We start from the raw sequence: 13,328 nt of genomic DNA, 5'->3' as shown, positions 1-13,328 counted from the left end.
GTGTGTGTGTGTCTGTGTGTCTGTGTGTGTGTGTCTGTGTCTGTGTGTCTGTGTGTGTGTGTCTGTGTGTCTGTGTGTGTGTCTGTGTCTGTGTGTCTGTGTGTGTGTGTGTGTGTGTGTGTGCGTCCTGTACCTCGGCCAGCAGCAGCCCCTGTGGCTCCAGCTCCAGCTGGACTCGGTGCCGCTGGTTGTCCAGGAACTCTTCCAGCTTCAGGTACTTGAGAGCGCACAGGGAGCGGTAATCTCTCCAGTACACTGCGATCTCCATCTCCCTGGACTAGTCACACACAAAAAACACACACAATGTAACATTCATTCAGGTTCAAAACAACTTTATTAATCCCACTATAGGCAGCTCTGCACAATGAGAAACAAACAACAACAACACAACAACAATCGAATGCCCCAAGGAGATCCTGCCCCTTCAAAACAAGAACAACCCTCGAGCTACACAATGAAAATGGGAAGTTTTGAAATACAATCGGATGCAACAAGGCATGATTGTAAAGAATTTGCTTAGGGCATTTCTTTTGGGACCGGTTAGTCCACATGGTGATACACTGGTAAGAGATAATGAGGTGTAACAATGGAGATAATGAGGTATAACCATGTATCAGCTGATTTAAATAGCTCATGTTTTTGTACTGTGTGAACAGTTAACTTCATTTAATACTGCATGTGGTGTTTTCTTTAGCGGGGTGCAGATGTTCCATTAGAACATCTTCCTTCCAGAGACTATTTTGCAGAGCCGCCGTCGCTGCGCTTCCTAAGACGCCTGGTGATTGGTTGAAAATACAAACAACCCAAGCTCTTTTTCTGCTATCCCAGAATGTGTCTGTGGTGTGGTTTTTTGTGTGTGTGGAGCATCAAGTTCCGGCTGAATCAAACGCTAACGGAGTGAGCGTGATCGGAGTCTTACTCTCTCCAGCTCCAGAGTGAAGCTCTGGTCCCAGGCCTGCTCTCCGACCGTCCTCCACGCCGTCTGCCCCACCACCGTGTTCTCCAGCTTCAGCACGGCGCTCACCTCCGCTGTCACACACACACGCACACACACACACACACACACACACACACACACACACACACACACACACACACACACACACACACACACACACACACACAGCAACTGATAAACAGCATGCATACAAGTCCACCACGTAGTTGTAAACTGATCATTTAACCCTTGTGAGGTATTTGGGTCAAATTGACCCGTTTCAAATTTTTACATTTTGGTGGCGTCCTTTCCTTATTTCCTGTGATAAACATGTATTCCTGACTCAGGACATTATTCTGGATATGACACTTATGTTGTTTCCATAGTGGATTTTTAACATGAATTATAACCTTATGACTAAAAACAAACCCCACTTCCATGTTTAATAGTGTGCTGGTAGAGACTGATGCATTCCCTAAACATAGATGTTATCTCAGCTGTTGGAAATGGAGATAAAGACAATATTTGGTAATAGATTATGAAGTAAAATGTTATTTCAGAATTGTGTTTAAAACCCCAAATAAGTCCCGGGTCAGTTTGACCCGAGAGGGTCCCAAAAGTGAAGACAACACCAGGGTTAAAGTAAGGGTGTAATGATACATTGATCTGGATCGATCTAATCCTCAACGATCCAGTATTAATGACACAAAATGAAAATATTGACCCATATTGTCATCTTTGAGATTCCCAGTGTTTCCTCTGTTGATTGTCCAAGTGAAAATCGTTAATTCTCTGGCACGACTATTTTGCAGCGGCTCTTAGCAGAGTTCAGCACCGCCCAGGACGATTCGGATTGGTTTAAAGAAATGCCAATAAACCAGAGCATGTTTTGCTATTTGGAGTAGCCAGACCCTCCTTCAGAGGGCCTTGGAGGAGGGTCGGCAATGCCACACTAGACTTAAAATTCTCAGCATGAGCCTGAATTTGACCGCGGTCCGGGTCGGACCGGGCCCTCAATCAAGCCCTTGTGTTTGGGTCCCTTCTAAGTGGACAATTCAATTCAATTTTATTTATAGTACCAATTCATAACAAGAGTTATCTCAAGACACTTTACAGATAGAGCAGGTCTAGACCACACTCCAGAATTTACAAGGACCCAACAGGTCTAGTAGTCTCCTCCAGAGCAAGCAACAGGGCCACAGTGGTGCACTTGACAGTTTTATATATGTAATATCGGTCGCAGGCCCCTGAACTGAATCAAGTCCAAATTGTATTGTGGCAGTTTTTGTGATATCAGCAAATATTGTACCGTTATCCAAAGATATGGTATTACATCGTGATTGCATGAGTGATTTAGAGCCCTGATTTAAAGGGCATCTGTTCAGAATAAGAGCTGAAAGGCTTACAGGAGAGCTCCTCGCTCTTGCCGGGGATCTTGAGGCTCATGCTGCTGGTGCTGCGGCTGTAGAGGCCGCTCAGTTTGAAGGAGGAGCGTCCGTCTGCCGGAGAGTACGAGGGAAGAACCAGCGGGCTCCCTTTGGTCCGGCCCGGGATCACCTCCAGCAGCCCCACACAGCCCAGGAGACGCACCTGGAGAGTACCTGTAGGAAGACAAGGCCCTTTAATTCAAATGGTTTTATGTTTTTATGAGTTATAAAGATTAGTGCTCAAAAACAGCCGACTCTGAAGGAACGATTTTAGCCATCTGGCCAAAATGCTAAACGACGCTAGCTTGAAGCTAGCCTCAGGGATGGTTTTGGTGGAACATGTAGTCTAGCTAGCTGTCTGGATTTACCCTTTAGAGATCTGTGGACCAGGTAACCATAGTCCTGCATGTCTGTATTTACCATGGCAACAAGGCCATGAAAAAGGCAACAAAAATGGCGACGAAAAGGCGACGAAAAGGAGGTAAAAAGGAGGTGAAAAGGAGGTTAAAATGAGGCGAAAAGGAGACAAAAGGCAATAACGTTTCTACCAATGTTATGTAACCCTGGTCGTCAACAGAAACTCAGATTGGACAGATAGTCTAGCTAGCTGTCTGGATTTACCCTGCAGAGACCTGAGGACCAGGTAACCATAGTCCTCAGATTGGACAGATGGTCTAGCTAGCTGTCTGGATTTACCCCGCAGAGACCTGAGGACCAGGTAACCATAGTCCTCAGATTGGACAGATAGTCTAGCTAGCTGTCTGGATTTACCCTGCAGAGATCTGAGGACCAGGTAACCATAGTCCTCAGATTGGACAGATAGTCTAGCTAGCTGTCTGGATTTACCCTGCAGAGACCTGAGGACCAGGTAACCACTGTCCTCAGATTGGACAGATGGTCTAGCTAGCTGTCTGGATTTACCCCGCAGAGACCTGAGGACCAGGTCACCATAGTCCTCAGATTGGACAGATAGTCTAGCTAGCTGTCTGGATTTACCCTGCAGAGACCTGAGGACCAGGTAACCATAGTCCTCAGATTGGACAGATAGTCCAGCTAGCGGTCTGGATTTACCCTGCAGAGACCTGAGGACCAGGTCACCATAGTCCTCAGAAATCAGCCGCAGGTTAGAGCGCCAACACAAGGAAGTGGAAGGGGACGGACATCGGCGAAAAAAACATGCATCTGGTGGACTTTCCTGCGTAACAGGAGCAATCCCGGAAGTGGAAGATCGTTGCTTCTCTCCCACGACTACTTTGCAGCGGCTCTTAGCGGAGTTTAGCTCCGCCCATGACGATTCTGATTGGTTTAGAACAAGAAATGCCAATAAACAAGAGCAGCATTTTGCTAATTGGAGTAGCCAGGCCCTCCTTCAGAGGGTCTTGGAGGAGGGTCGGCAACGCGAGACTAATGGCAGACCAGAGTTTAGATTCTCAGCTCGAGCCCAAACTCGACCGCGGTCCGGGTCGGGATGATATTACCCGCCACTATCCTCGAGCCGGGCCGGGCCGGGCCAGGCCGGGGCGTATCTCTGGGTATACGTTCCGCACTAACTTGAGTGTGAGGTAAACTGGGCTAAAATCCTATCTCCACCTTTAGCACGGTTGTCCATAATTTCGCAACCAGGCCAGATTGTTTCAGATATCTCTCCTATATCCGGCGCGTTGTTGGCCAGTGCGTCGGCATGGAGACCGCGGGAAAGGACAGTATTAATTAGGTGATCAATTAATTGATTAGGTGACAAGAAAGTCTCCTGTATGGTTGTAGACTCAAACCTCAAACTTGTAGTTGAGAACGTCAGTTGTGACTGCCCACGTGTTAAACAGTTGTTTCATAATTACAGTTAATGTTTTTTTTTTTTTTATTAAACATCTACGTTTTCTTTTTAATTCTACTTTTTTAAATCCTTGTCCTAGACAACCGTGCCAGTTTTTCTAGGTTTACCATTTTAAAATGTAAGCTTTTTTTGTCAATATTTAGCGTTCTTTTACAATACAAGGCTCTTTTCCTGCTGTTTTGTCACTTTTGATGTTTTTGAAGCCTTTTTTGTCATTTTTTTTAATGTTTTTGAAGCTTTTTTTGTCACTTTTTATGTTTTTGACACTTATTTCGTCACTTTTTTATGTTATTGAAGCTTTTTCTTTTTTAATTTATTTATGTTTTTGAAGCTTTTTTGTCATTATTCTATGTTTTTTAAGCTTTGTTTGGTCACTTTTTGATGTTTTTGTCACTTTTTTGTCACTTTTTTGTCACTTTATTTGTAATTTCTTTCAGAAGTTTTTGTTTGTTTTTTCAACATCCTTGATTATTTTGATTTATTTTTCATGCGAGAGCGACCTGTGAGTGGCGAGGGCTTGCTCATGGTGCTGTACTGGTTGTGGACGTAGGGGGTGCTGTTGCGGGCGCTGAAGGACGAGGAGGAGGCGAGCACCAGCTCCTCCTTGATGAGACACGCCTTGGGGTGATCCTCGGGGAGCTCCTGCAGCCGCTGCTCCAGGGAGCAGCGCACCAGGTCCAGGCGCTGCGTAGACTCGCTCAGACCACACTGAGCCTGCACGCACAAACACACAAAACACACACATTATCAACACTGAGCCTGCACGCACAAACACACAAAACACACACATTATAAACACTGAGCCTGCACGCACAAACACACATTATCAACACCGAGCCTGCACGCACAAACACACATTATCAACACTGAGCCTGCATGCACAAACACACAAAACACACACATTATCAACACTGAGCCTGCACGCACAAACACACAAAACACACATTATTATCACTGAGCCTGCACACAACACACACAAACAGTCCTATCCCTAGTTGGACCAGCCCTATCCCTAGTTGGACCAGCCCTAGCCCTAGTTGGACCAGCCCTAGCCCTAGTTGGACCAGCCCTAGCCCTAGTTGGACCAGCCCTAGGCCTAGTTGGACCAGCCCTAGCCCTAGTTGGACCAGTCCTAGCCCTAGTTGGACCAGTCCTAGCCCTAGTTGGCCCAGTCTTAGCCCTAGTTGGACCAGTCCTAGCCCTAGTTGGAACAGCCCTAGCCCTAGTTGGACCAGTCCTAGCCCTAGTTGGACCAGTCCTAGCCCTAGTTGGAACAGCCCTAGCCCTAGTTGGACCAGTCCTAGCCCTAGTTGGCACAGCTCTAGCTCTAGTTGGAACAGTCTTAGCCCTAGTTGGCACAGCTCTAGCTCTAGTTGGACCAGTCCTAGCCCTAGTTGGAACAGTCTTAGCCCTAGTTGGAACAGTCTTAGCCCTAGTTGGACCAGTCCTAGCCCTAGTTGGACCAGTCCTAGCCCTAGTTGGACCAGTCCTAGCCCTATTTGGACCAGTCCTAGCCCTAGTTGGAACAGCTCTAGCTCTAGTTGGACCAGTCCGAGCCCTAGTTGGACCAGTCCTAGCCCTAGTTGGAACAGCTCTAGCTCTAGTTGGAACAGTCTTAGCCCTAGTTGGACCAGTCCTAGCCCTAGTTGGAACAGCTCTAGCTCTAGTTGGACCAGTGGATTAAAACAAGAATGTTTTTAGATGAAACCGCCTCCCGCCGGCTCTCTGACCTCAGCTATGGCCTTCTTGTCGTGGACCTTGCCGGCCCCCAGCAGGCGCAGCATGTTCTTGGCTCCCTCGGCCATGGCGTGCTCCACGCGGTAGTGATGCCACAGCTCCTCCACGCGCAGCTCCACCCCGTCATGCGTACCTGGGACACAGTGGCGGGTTAAGTCGGCAACAAGGGACAGCAAAACATGGCTAGTACCATTTTCAAAGTTACCAGCCAAGCAGATTTTACACCAGCTACTTTTTTCCAGGAAAAATAAGACAGATTATGAGCGTCGCCTGGGGCTTGGCACAAAATTATCGGTCCTGTATTAAAAAAAAAAAAAAAAGGCATTTTCTATGGGCACCAAACACACACCCAACCGCCCAAATGTCTTGCCGGAGAACAGACCAATCCGTAAACACCGACTTGTCGGATGGTTTCTGCAGCCTGCCGATTTAAACAGACGCTTCGCTTCATTCATCACCAGCCGAATCAGCTCGTAACTTTAAATTGTACCAGCCAAAGTTCCTTTTAAATCGACGTTTGGCAGGTTGGCGGGTGTTAGTTTTAAGATGCAATGTGTAGGAATCACTGCCTTCTAGCGTTGAGATTATATATCGTAATCAACTCTCTCGCACCATGCAGTTCCAAGTATTTATGATGAGTACAACAAACTGTCTTGTTGATGTTTTTCTTGTGTGGGATAATTTGTTTTCACATAAATGTGTGTGTCCTGTTTAGGGAAATGCTTCATTGACTCAAATATTTACTCTTAAACGTGCAATCATTGTGGCCACTTGGGGGCAGCAAAAAGCTGGAGTCCCCCCCCCCTTTAAATAAATATAAATTATAAGCTCCTTAAGCAGAAAGAGAAACAGAAAAAGATCATTTAAATGGCAAGTTAAGTTCCAAAGCCCTTTTTATTTAATGTGTTAATGTATCCTCTACACAAGCCCAAAGTTTCGTGAATCGAGATACCACTAGACTTGAAATATGTCGCTTTAAAAGGTACATTAACCCTTGGGTTGTCCCCCCCTCCCGGGTCAAAAACAGACAAAATCTGACATTTTTGTCCCTTTTTCAGGTAATTTTTTTAGTTTTCACTAACACAACCTTACTAGTTATACTTCCTTTTGGAATTCATGGTCAATAACCCTCATTTATATAGAATTATACCTAATGTTTGAGTTAAAAAAGCAGAAACTAGGAATTGTTTTGACTAATAGTTCAGATCAGAGGAATGAAAGAGTATTTGCAAAGAACGTCGGAAGGAATCCAATCCATTTTTTTGGTGGTACTTATTTGGTGAAAAAGAAACCCATATTTCAGATATACAGTAGATTACAGAGTAGATACATTTTTTACAGGGGTCAGATTTGACCAAACGAACGCTCCTTAGAAGCTTGCACCAAAATCAGCTCGCTGTCCTTTCCATTCCTTTCACCGTTGCTCTAAGCTTTGTGTTTCTCCTTCTGGCTTTTCCTCCCAGACTCCGTCTTCCTACACCTCCACCTGACTCTGTCGTGATCTCTGACTCAGTCCGTCTCAGTCGCGCCCCCCTTCCTGGCTCCCTGCATCAGTCCTGCCTCCTCTGTAACCTCTGCTCAATGAGCCGTGGCTTTTAGTTGTTGGGCAACATCAAGCGGATGCAGGAACATCAATACGCCTCTAACCTGACAGAGAGAGGGCTGTAATGGAGTGTGTGTGTGTGTGTGTGTGTGTGAGACCGGAAGACCGTACACTGGGAAGTTCTGAGGCCCGGATTGATTGATCCATTACCAGCGCATCATAAAATATGCAGTGCTTATAAGCTTAGTAAGAGAGTGAATGACAGGTGGGATGAAAGAGGAGTTGAAAGATGAGAGAGTGAGGATTTAAAAAACAAAAACAAAAATCAAATATGTACTTTGGTTGTCCTCGGACTGCTCCGTGGCCTGCATGGCCTTCCGGACCTGCATGCGGATGATGTCGATCTTGGTCTTGCTGTCCTGCAGCATCTGCTGAGCCGACTGGAAAAGCTTCTTGTCCTGCGGGGGGGGGGGGGAACAGAGATGGTCGAAATATACATATACATCCCAAATATACATACAAATATTACAGAATCAGCAGTGTTGAGAGTTAAGGGTTTAGCTAGAAGAGTTCCACAGAAGAAAATAATAATAATAATAATAATAATACATTTTATTTATAATGCACTTTTCATCAATAGATCGCAAAGTGCTACAGGTAAAAAAAGAGAAAAATAAAACAAAAAATAAAGAATAAAAAAAGAAAATAAAGCTATTCTTAGAAGAGAGGATAAGAAACGTCTAAAGGGACCAACAGCTTTGCTAAAAAAAAGGAAAAGAAATGTTTTAAGGCCTTTTATTAAATGAATTGGTCTCATTTTATCTCGAGATCCTCCTGCTAACGGATTAAGTTCCTATAATTTATTTGATCAGCAAACTGTCAGTGTCGGCTACGCCCTACTACGCCCTACTACACCCTACTGCACCCTGCTACGCCCTACTACACCCTGCTACGCCCTGCTACACCCTACTACGCCCTGCTACACCCTGCTACGCCCTACTACGCCCTACTACGCCCGCTACAGCCTGCTACGCCCTACTACGCCCCGCTACGCCCTGCTACACCCCGCTACGCCCTGCTACACCCTGCTACGCCCTACTGCATCCTACTACGCCCCGCCCCACTACACCCTGCTACGCCCCACTACACCCTGCTACGCCCTACTACACCCTGCTACGCCCTACTACACCCTGCTACGCCCCACTACACCCTACTACACCCTACTACACCCTGCTACGCCCTACTACGCCCTACTACACCCTGCTACGCCCTACTACACCCTGCTACGCCCTGCTACGCCCTACTACACCCTACTACACCCTACTACGCCCCAGTACACCCTGCTACGCCCCAGTACGCCCGGCTACGTCCTACTACGCCCTACTATGCCCTCCTACGTCCTGAACCGCCACCATTATGTCTAAAAATAAAAAATTTCAATTTTGTTGTGTTCTGGTGAACTTTGCTGAAATTTGTACCTTTTCTGACTCAGTCTACGGTGCTCATGTTAGATTAGATTAGATTAGACTTTATTCATCCCACAACGGGGACATTTTCTTATTACAGCAGCAGCATTTTCTTCTTCAATAACAGTAAAAAAACAAAAACACACAAAACAAGTAAACACACAAAAAATACAGGCAAAACATTAGAAAATGATTATATGGTAGATTGAAAGTACGCAAAATGGCGTCAAATTAAGGTATTTTAAAGTGCGATTGCCATGATACAAGAAACAATATTGCGCGGTGTACGTTACGTTAAAATTAAATTAAATGTGTAATTAGAGTAATGAAGCAAGTTGGTAGCATAATATAAATTATATTAACCTGTGACCATGAATATTGAAAAGTAAGTACTTGTAATAAAATAATTTATGTAAAGGAATAATTTATGTAAAGGAATTTCTAGTAGGTTTTGGAGGGGGGGGGGGTGCACTGGCCAGTTGTGATGATGCTTGAGATAACTCTCGTTATGATTTCATACGATAAGTCTCTTTGTCCACGTTGCTTGAACAAAGGACCGTTTTTCAACAGTTTGTGCAGACGGTAGTGGGTCCGTGCAAATCTCAGATAACTTTGTGAGTGAATTTCATCTCAGATTTTGGTCCATTCTGTTGTTTCCTGTAACGTTGTGTAAAACCTTGGCTAGAAACCCATCCTGGTCCGAGAGAATCTTACTACTTGGGAGCTTATTTTCTCCACCGCGGAGTGGAAAACACACGTCTGAACCAGCCTTCTGAATTGGACCTGAGAGAACTTTATAATTACATTTCATTTAATTTATACTCTCTAATGATCCCCTATGTGGGAAATTACAACTTACACTCTATTTTGTTAGTAATCACTGCACACAGGCCTGAGATACACACACATGCTCAGGTCCTGAGTGAACTGGCATCTCTCCAGCTACCAGTCCACACTCCGTACTAAGGTCCATACGGGGCCTAGAACCAGCGACCCTCCGGTTCCCAACCCCTCTCTACGGACTGAGCTACTGCCCCCCCCCCACCCCCACCCAGTACCTTGGTGCCTCCGTTGGCGTAGATGGGGATCATGTTCTCGGCTCCCTGTTTGACTTTGAGCTCGATGTTCAGCTGGCGCTCCAGAGCCGCGATGCGCCGCTGGTTGGTCGACGTCCGGTTGAGCGAGTCCGGAGACCTAGGAGCATCTGGTTGGACGGTAAAAAGGTCAGGTTACTGATAAACATCATTGTTACACATAAAAAACGAATGTCACGTGTTTTAGCCCATAAACTGCTTTGGAAAAGCAGACCAAAAGGTTTCTATGATGATCTGCTGCCTTTGAGGGAGAAACTGGTTCCAGTTTATGTGTTATATATAAAAATCACATGCTTGACCAAAGTAATCCATCATAATGACCACATTGAAACCAAACGTTGATACTTTCATAGCCTAAAATTGTTATGCGGGCCGGATCAAAATTATAAAGGGGCCGGATTTGTCCCCCGGGCCTTGAGTCGACACGCATCCCTTTAGGGGCTCCGTACACAACTACACCCATTAAAATAGAAGTACGTTTTTCAGATAACTTGTGTTTTTTTTTAAAGAAATGGTACACATTTAACAAATTCTTTCAGGGTGTGTACAATTATGAGCACAACTGTACAGTATGCAACCAGAAAAGTAAGATATCTTAAAGTTTGTTCAACATAAAACAAAAAAATCTGCAAAAAGTTCCTTAGCCATCACCGAGTTTAGCAACTCGGGCAAAACAAAGATTGAATTTTTAAAAACAGTCTTCCACACGGCGGACTCACAACAACCAGTTTCACAGCCTTAACACGGCAACTCACTGGTTCTGGGGGAATTTCGCTAATCACCAAATCTGCCAAATTCTGCTCCACATGTCTCATAATTGCGTCATATTAGGCGCACAACTGGGTGGGCCGACATTTGTTGTGAACCTAAATTGTTATGCGGGTCGGATCCAAATGATCGAGGGGCCGGTTTTGGCCCTCGGGCCTCGGCTTTGACACACACCCCTTTAGGGGCTCCGTGCACAATGGTGGTATGAACCACCTCTCCATGGTGATGGCGGACGCGGTACCTTTGTTGTCGTCGGGGCCCTTGACGACGATGTGTGCGTCCAGCTCCTGCAGCTGAGCGTGGAGGGACTCCAGCTTGCGGGTGGAGCTGCGGAGCTGCGAGTCCACCTGCTGGGCGTTCCTCTTGTCGGTGGTGGCCCGGCGCAGGTTCTCCGCGCCCTCCTTGATCTTCAGCTCCCGCCGGATCTCCCTGCGGATCCGCTCGCGGTGCTCGTCCAGGCGCTGCTGCACGCTGGAGTCGGAGAAGTCGGAGTTCTGGTCCAGACCGAGCTGCTGGAGCACCGGCAGCCCGCCCGGATCGCCCTGAGGAAGGAGAGAAGGAGACTTTTAGGCTGAATCCCATTTCTCTGTCTTACCCCTTTTCCACTGGCTGCCTGTCGTTTTTAGAATCCATTTTAAGATCTTATCGTTCGTTTTTAAATCTCTTAATGGGCTGGCACCATCATATTTATCTGATATGCTGGTTTTGCACGCTCCAGTGAGAGCACTCAGGTCCAGGACCAGTTGCTTTTAGACTGTCCCAGAACCAGACTGAGACCCAGAGGGGACAGAGCTTTCTCGTGGCAGGTCCTAAGCTCTGGAACTCTCTCCCTCTGAACATTAGAGCAGCTTCCTCTAGTCAGAGTTTTAAATCACTTTTAAAAACCCATCTTTTTTGCACTGGCTTTTAACACAAGCTGAGCTGTGACATTTTGTTGTTGTATTGACTTGAGCAAAGCTTTTTTAGTTGTTGTATTTTTGTTGTTTTTGGTATATTCAGTTTTAGATGTTTTTTTTCCGGACATTTGTTATGCCCTTTTATCATGTTGTTATCTATAAATTGTACAGCACTTTGGGGCGGTAGCGACTGTTAAATGTGCTGTGTTGTTAACTGTGTAAATGGGCTATATAAATAGCCCTTGACCTTGACCTTGACCTTGACCTTACCCCTTGGCCCTCGAAACCAAGGGGTAAGTGGTAGGGGTGAAAACATACCCCTATGAAAGGGGACACCACTTGGTTCCATCACCATACAGAATTGATCACAAACTTTCAAGATGGCGTCTCTGTCTGTCGACTGTGTGGATTTGGACAACAGTGTCACATGCATTTATATATTTATATATTTTATAGTTATTTTATGTTCACTTTGGTGGTGCAGAGGCAGATGTTCTCATCTGTGTAGTACATATGTGTATACACATGTATCATGTATACATACATATACACCCTGTATACATGGCATGTTGTGTATTTGTTTCAGTTATCACCCTTTTGAATGTCATTGATGTTCATAAAGCATTTTGTTAAAAAAAAAACGTAGACTTCTCTTTCCTGATCCTTTTGGGATGACTCCCGCGAGGAAATTGAAAATTCCAGCAGCGGTTTTAGCAAGAAAAAATAAATAAAAAACACATAAAAAAAGACAACAAAATAACAATAATAATAACAACAATAAGAACATTTGTCAAATAAACAAAGAAAAGAACATAAATCATTATTGAGTCGAGTGTTAAAGTGATAAAGTGACCAGGTGTGAATTTAAGTCCAGGTGTGTATGTATGTACGTCTGTATGTGTAGTGTATGTATGTATGAATGTATGAATGAATGAATGAATGAATGAATGAATGAATATGTGAGAACAGTAGAACAGTTATTGAGAACAGTTATTATAGGAAACCAGAACTACAATAAATAAGCAGAGAAAGATCCGTCTGAAACTGATGTATGTTGCCAGTAGAAATGTAATGGTATGAAAATGTAACCTCACAGTTATAGCGACGGTATTATCGCGGCATCTTTTTAAAAAAGGTGTTCAACGCCTTTATGAATCCTCAACAACCCGACTGCTCAACACTAACCAGATTACAGCAGATTTAAACAAGCTTAAATCACTCTCTTCTGCTTCTGGATGGCACTCACAACACAGAGGGCATGTGTGTAGAACTGGAACATAGACGTGTAAAGACAATCACACAAACATATATGCAGTGTTTGTGGGGGTTTCCACCGGAAAACACCCAGACGTTTTACAATAAGAAATAGGTTTTCATTTGATTTTCAGCCAGATTTCATGTCTACACTTTAACATTGAGGCCATTGCATTTTAAACCCCCCACTTAAGTAATGCGTTTTATTAATTTACACACAAACTGCTGAGAAATGCTTCCATTAAAAGGTTCCATGACATGGTCTCTTTGGATGCTTTTATATAGACCTTAGTGGATCCCTAATACTGTATCTGAAGTCTCTTTATATAGACCTTAGTGGTCCCCTAATACTGTATCTGAAGTCTCTTTTAT

At 44.9% G+C, this 13,328-nt stretch overlaps 1 protein-coding gene across 5 annotated transcripts in view; it reads right to left on the bottom strand.

Moving 5' to 3' along the window:
- pkn1b (protein kinase N1b) overlaps positions 1–13,328 on the bottom strand; it is a 35,176-nt gene that overhangs the window by 12,541 nt on the left and 9,307 nt on the right. For all 5 annotated transcript variants that reach the window (XM_034894540.1, XM_034894543.1, XM_034894539.1 and 2 more), the window contains exons 2-9: positions 11,048–11,348; positions 10,003–10,148; positions 7,816–7,936; positions 5,929–6,068; positions 4,699–4,912; positions 2,344–2,538; positions 920–1,029; positions 134–277 (exon numbers count right to left, since the gene is read on the bottom strand). In XM_034894540.1, the coding sequence (XP_034750431.1) occupies positions 134–277; positions 920–1,029; positions 2,344–2,538; positions 4,699–4,912; positions 5,929–6,068; positions 7,816–7,936; positions 10,003–10,148; positions 11,048–11,348 (1,371 nt within the window). The remainder of the gene's footprint in view (positions 1–133; positions 278–919; positions 1,030–2,343; positions 2,539–4,698; positions 4,913–5,928; positions 6,069–7,815; positions 7,937–10,002; positions 10,149–11,047; positions 11,349–13,328) is intronic.

This window comes from Etheostoma cragini, chromosome 15 (assembly GCF_013103735.1).
Source record: "Etheostoma cragini isolate CJK2018 chromosome 15, CSU_Ecrag_1.0, whole genome shotgun sequence".
NCBI lineage: Eukaryota > Metazoa > Chordata > Actinopteri > Perciformes > Percidae > Etheostoma > Etheostoma cragini.
Note: the sequence above shows the minus strand (reverse complement) of the source record. Positions and strands in the feature narration are given on the sequence as shown.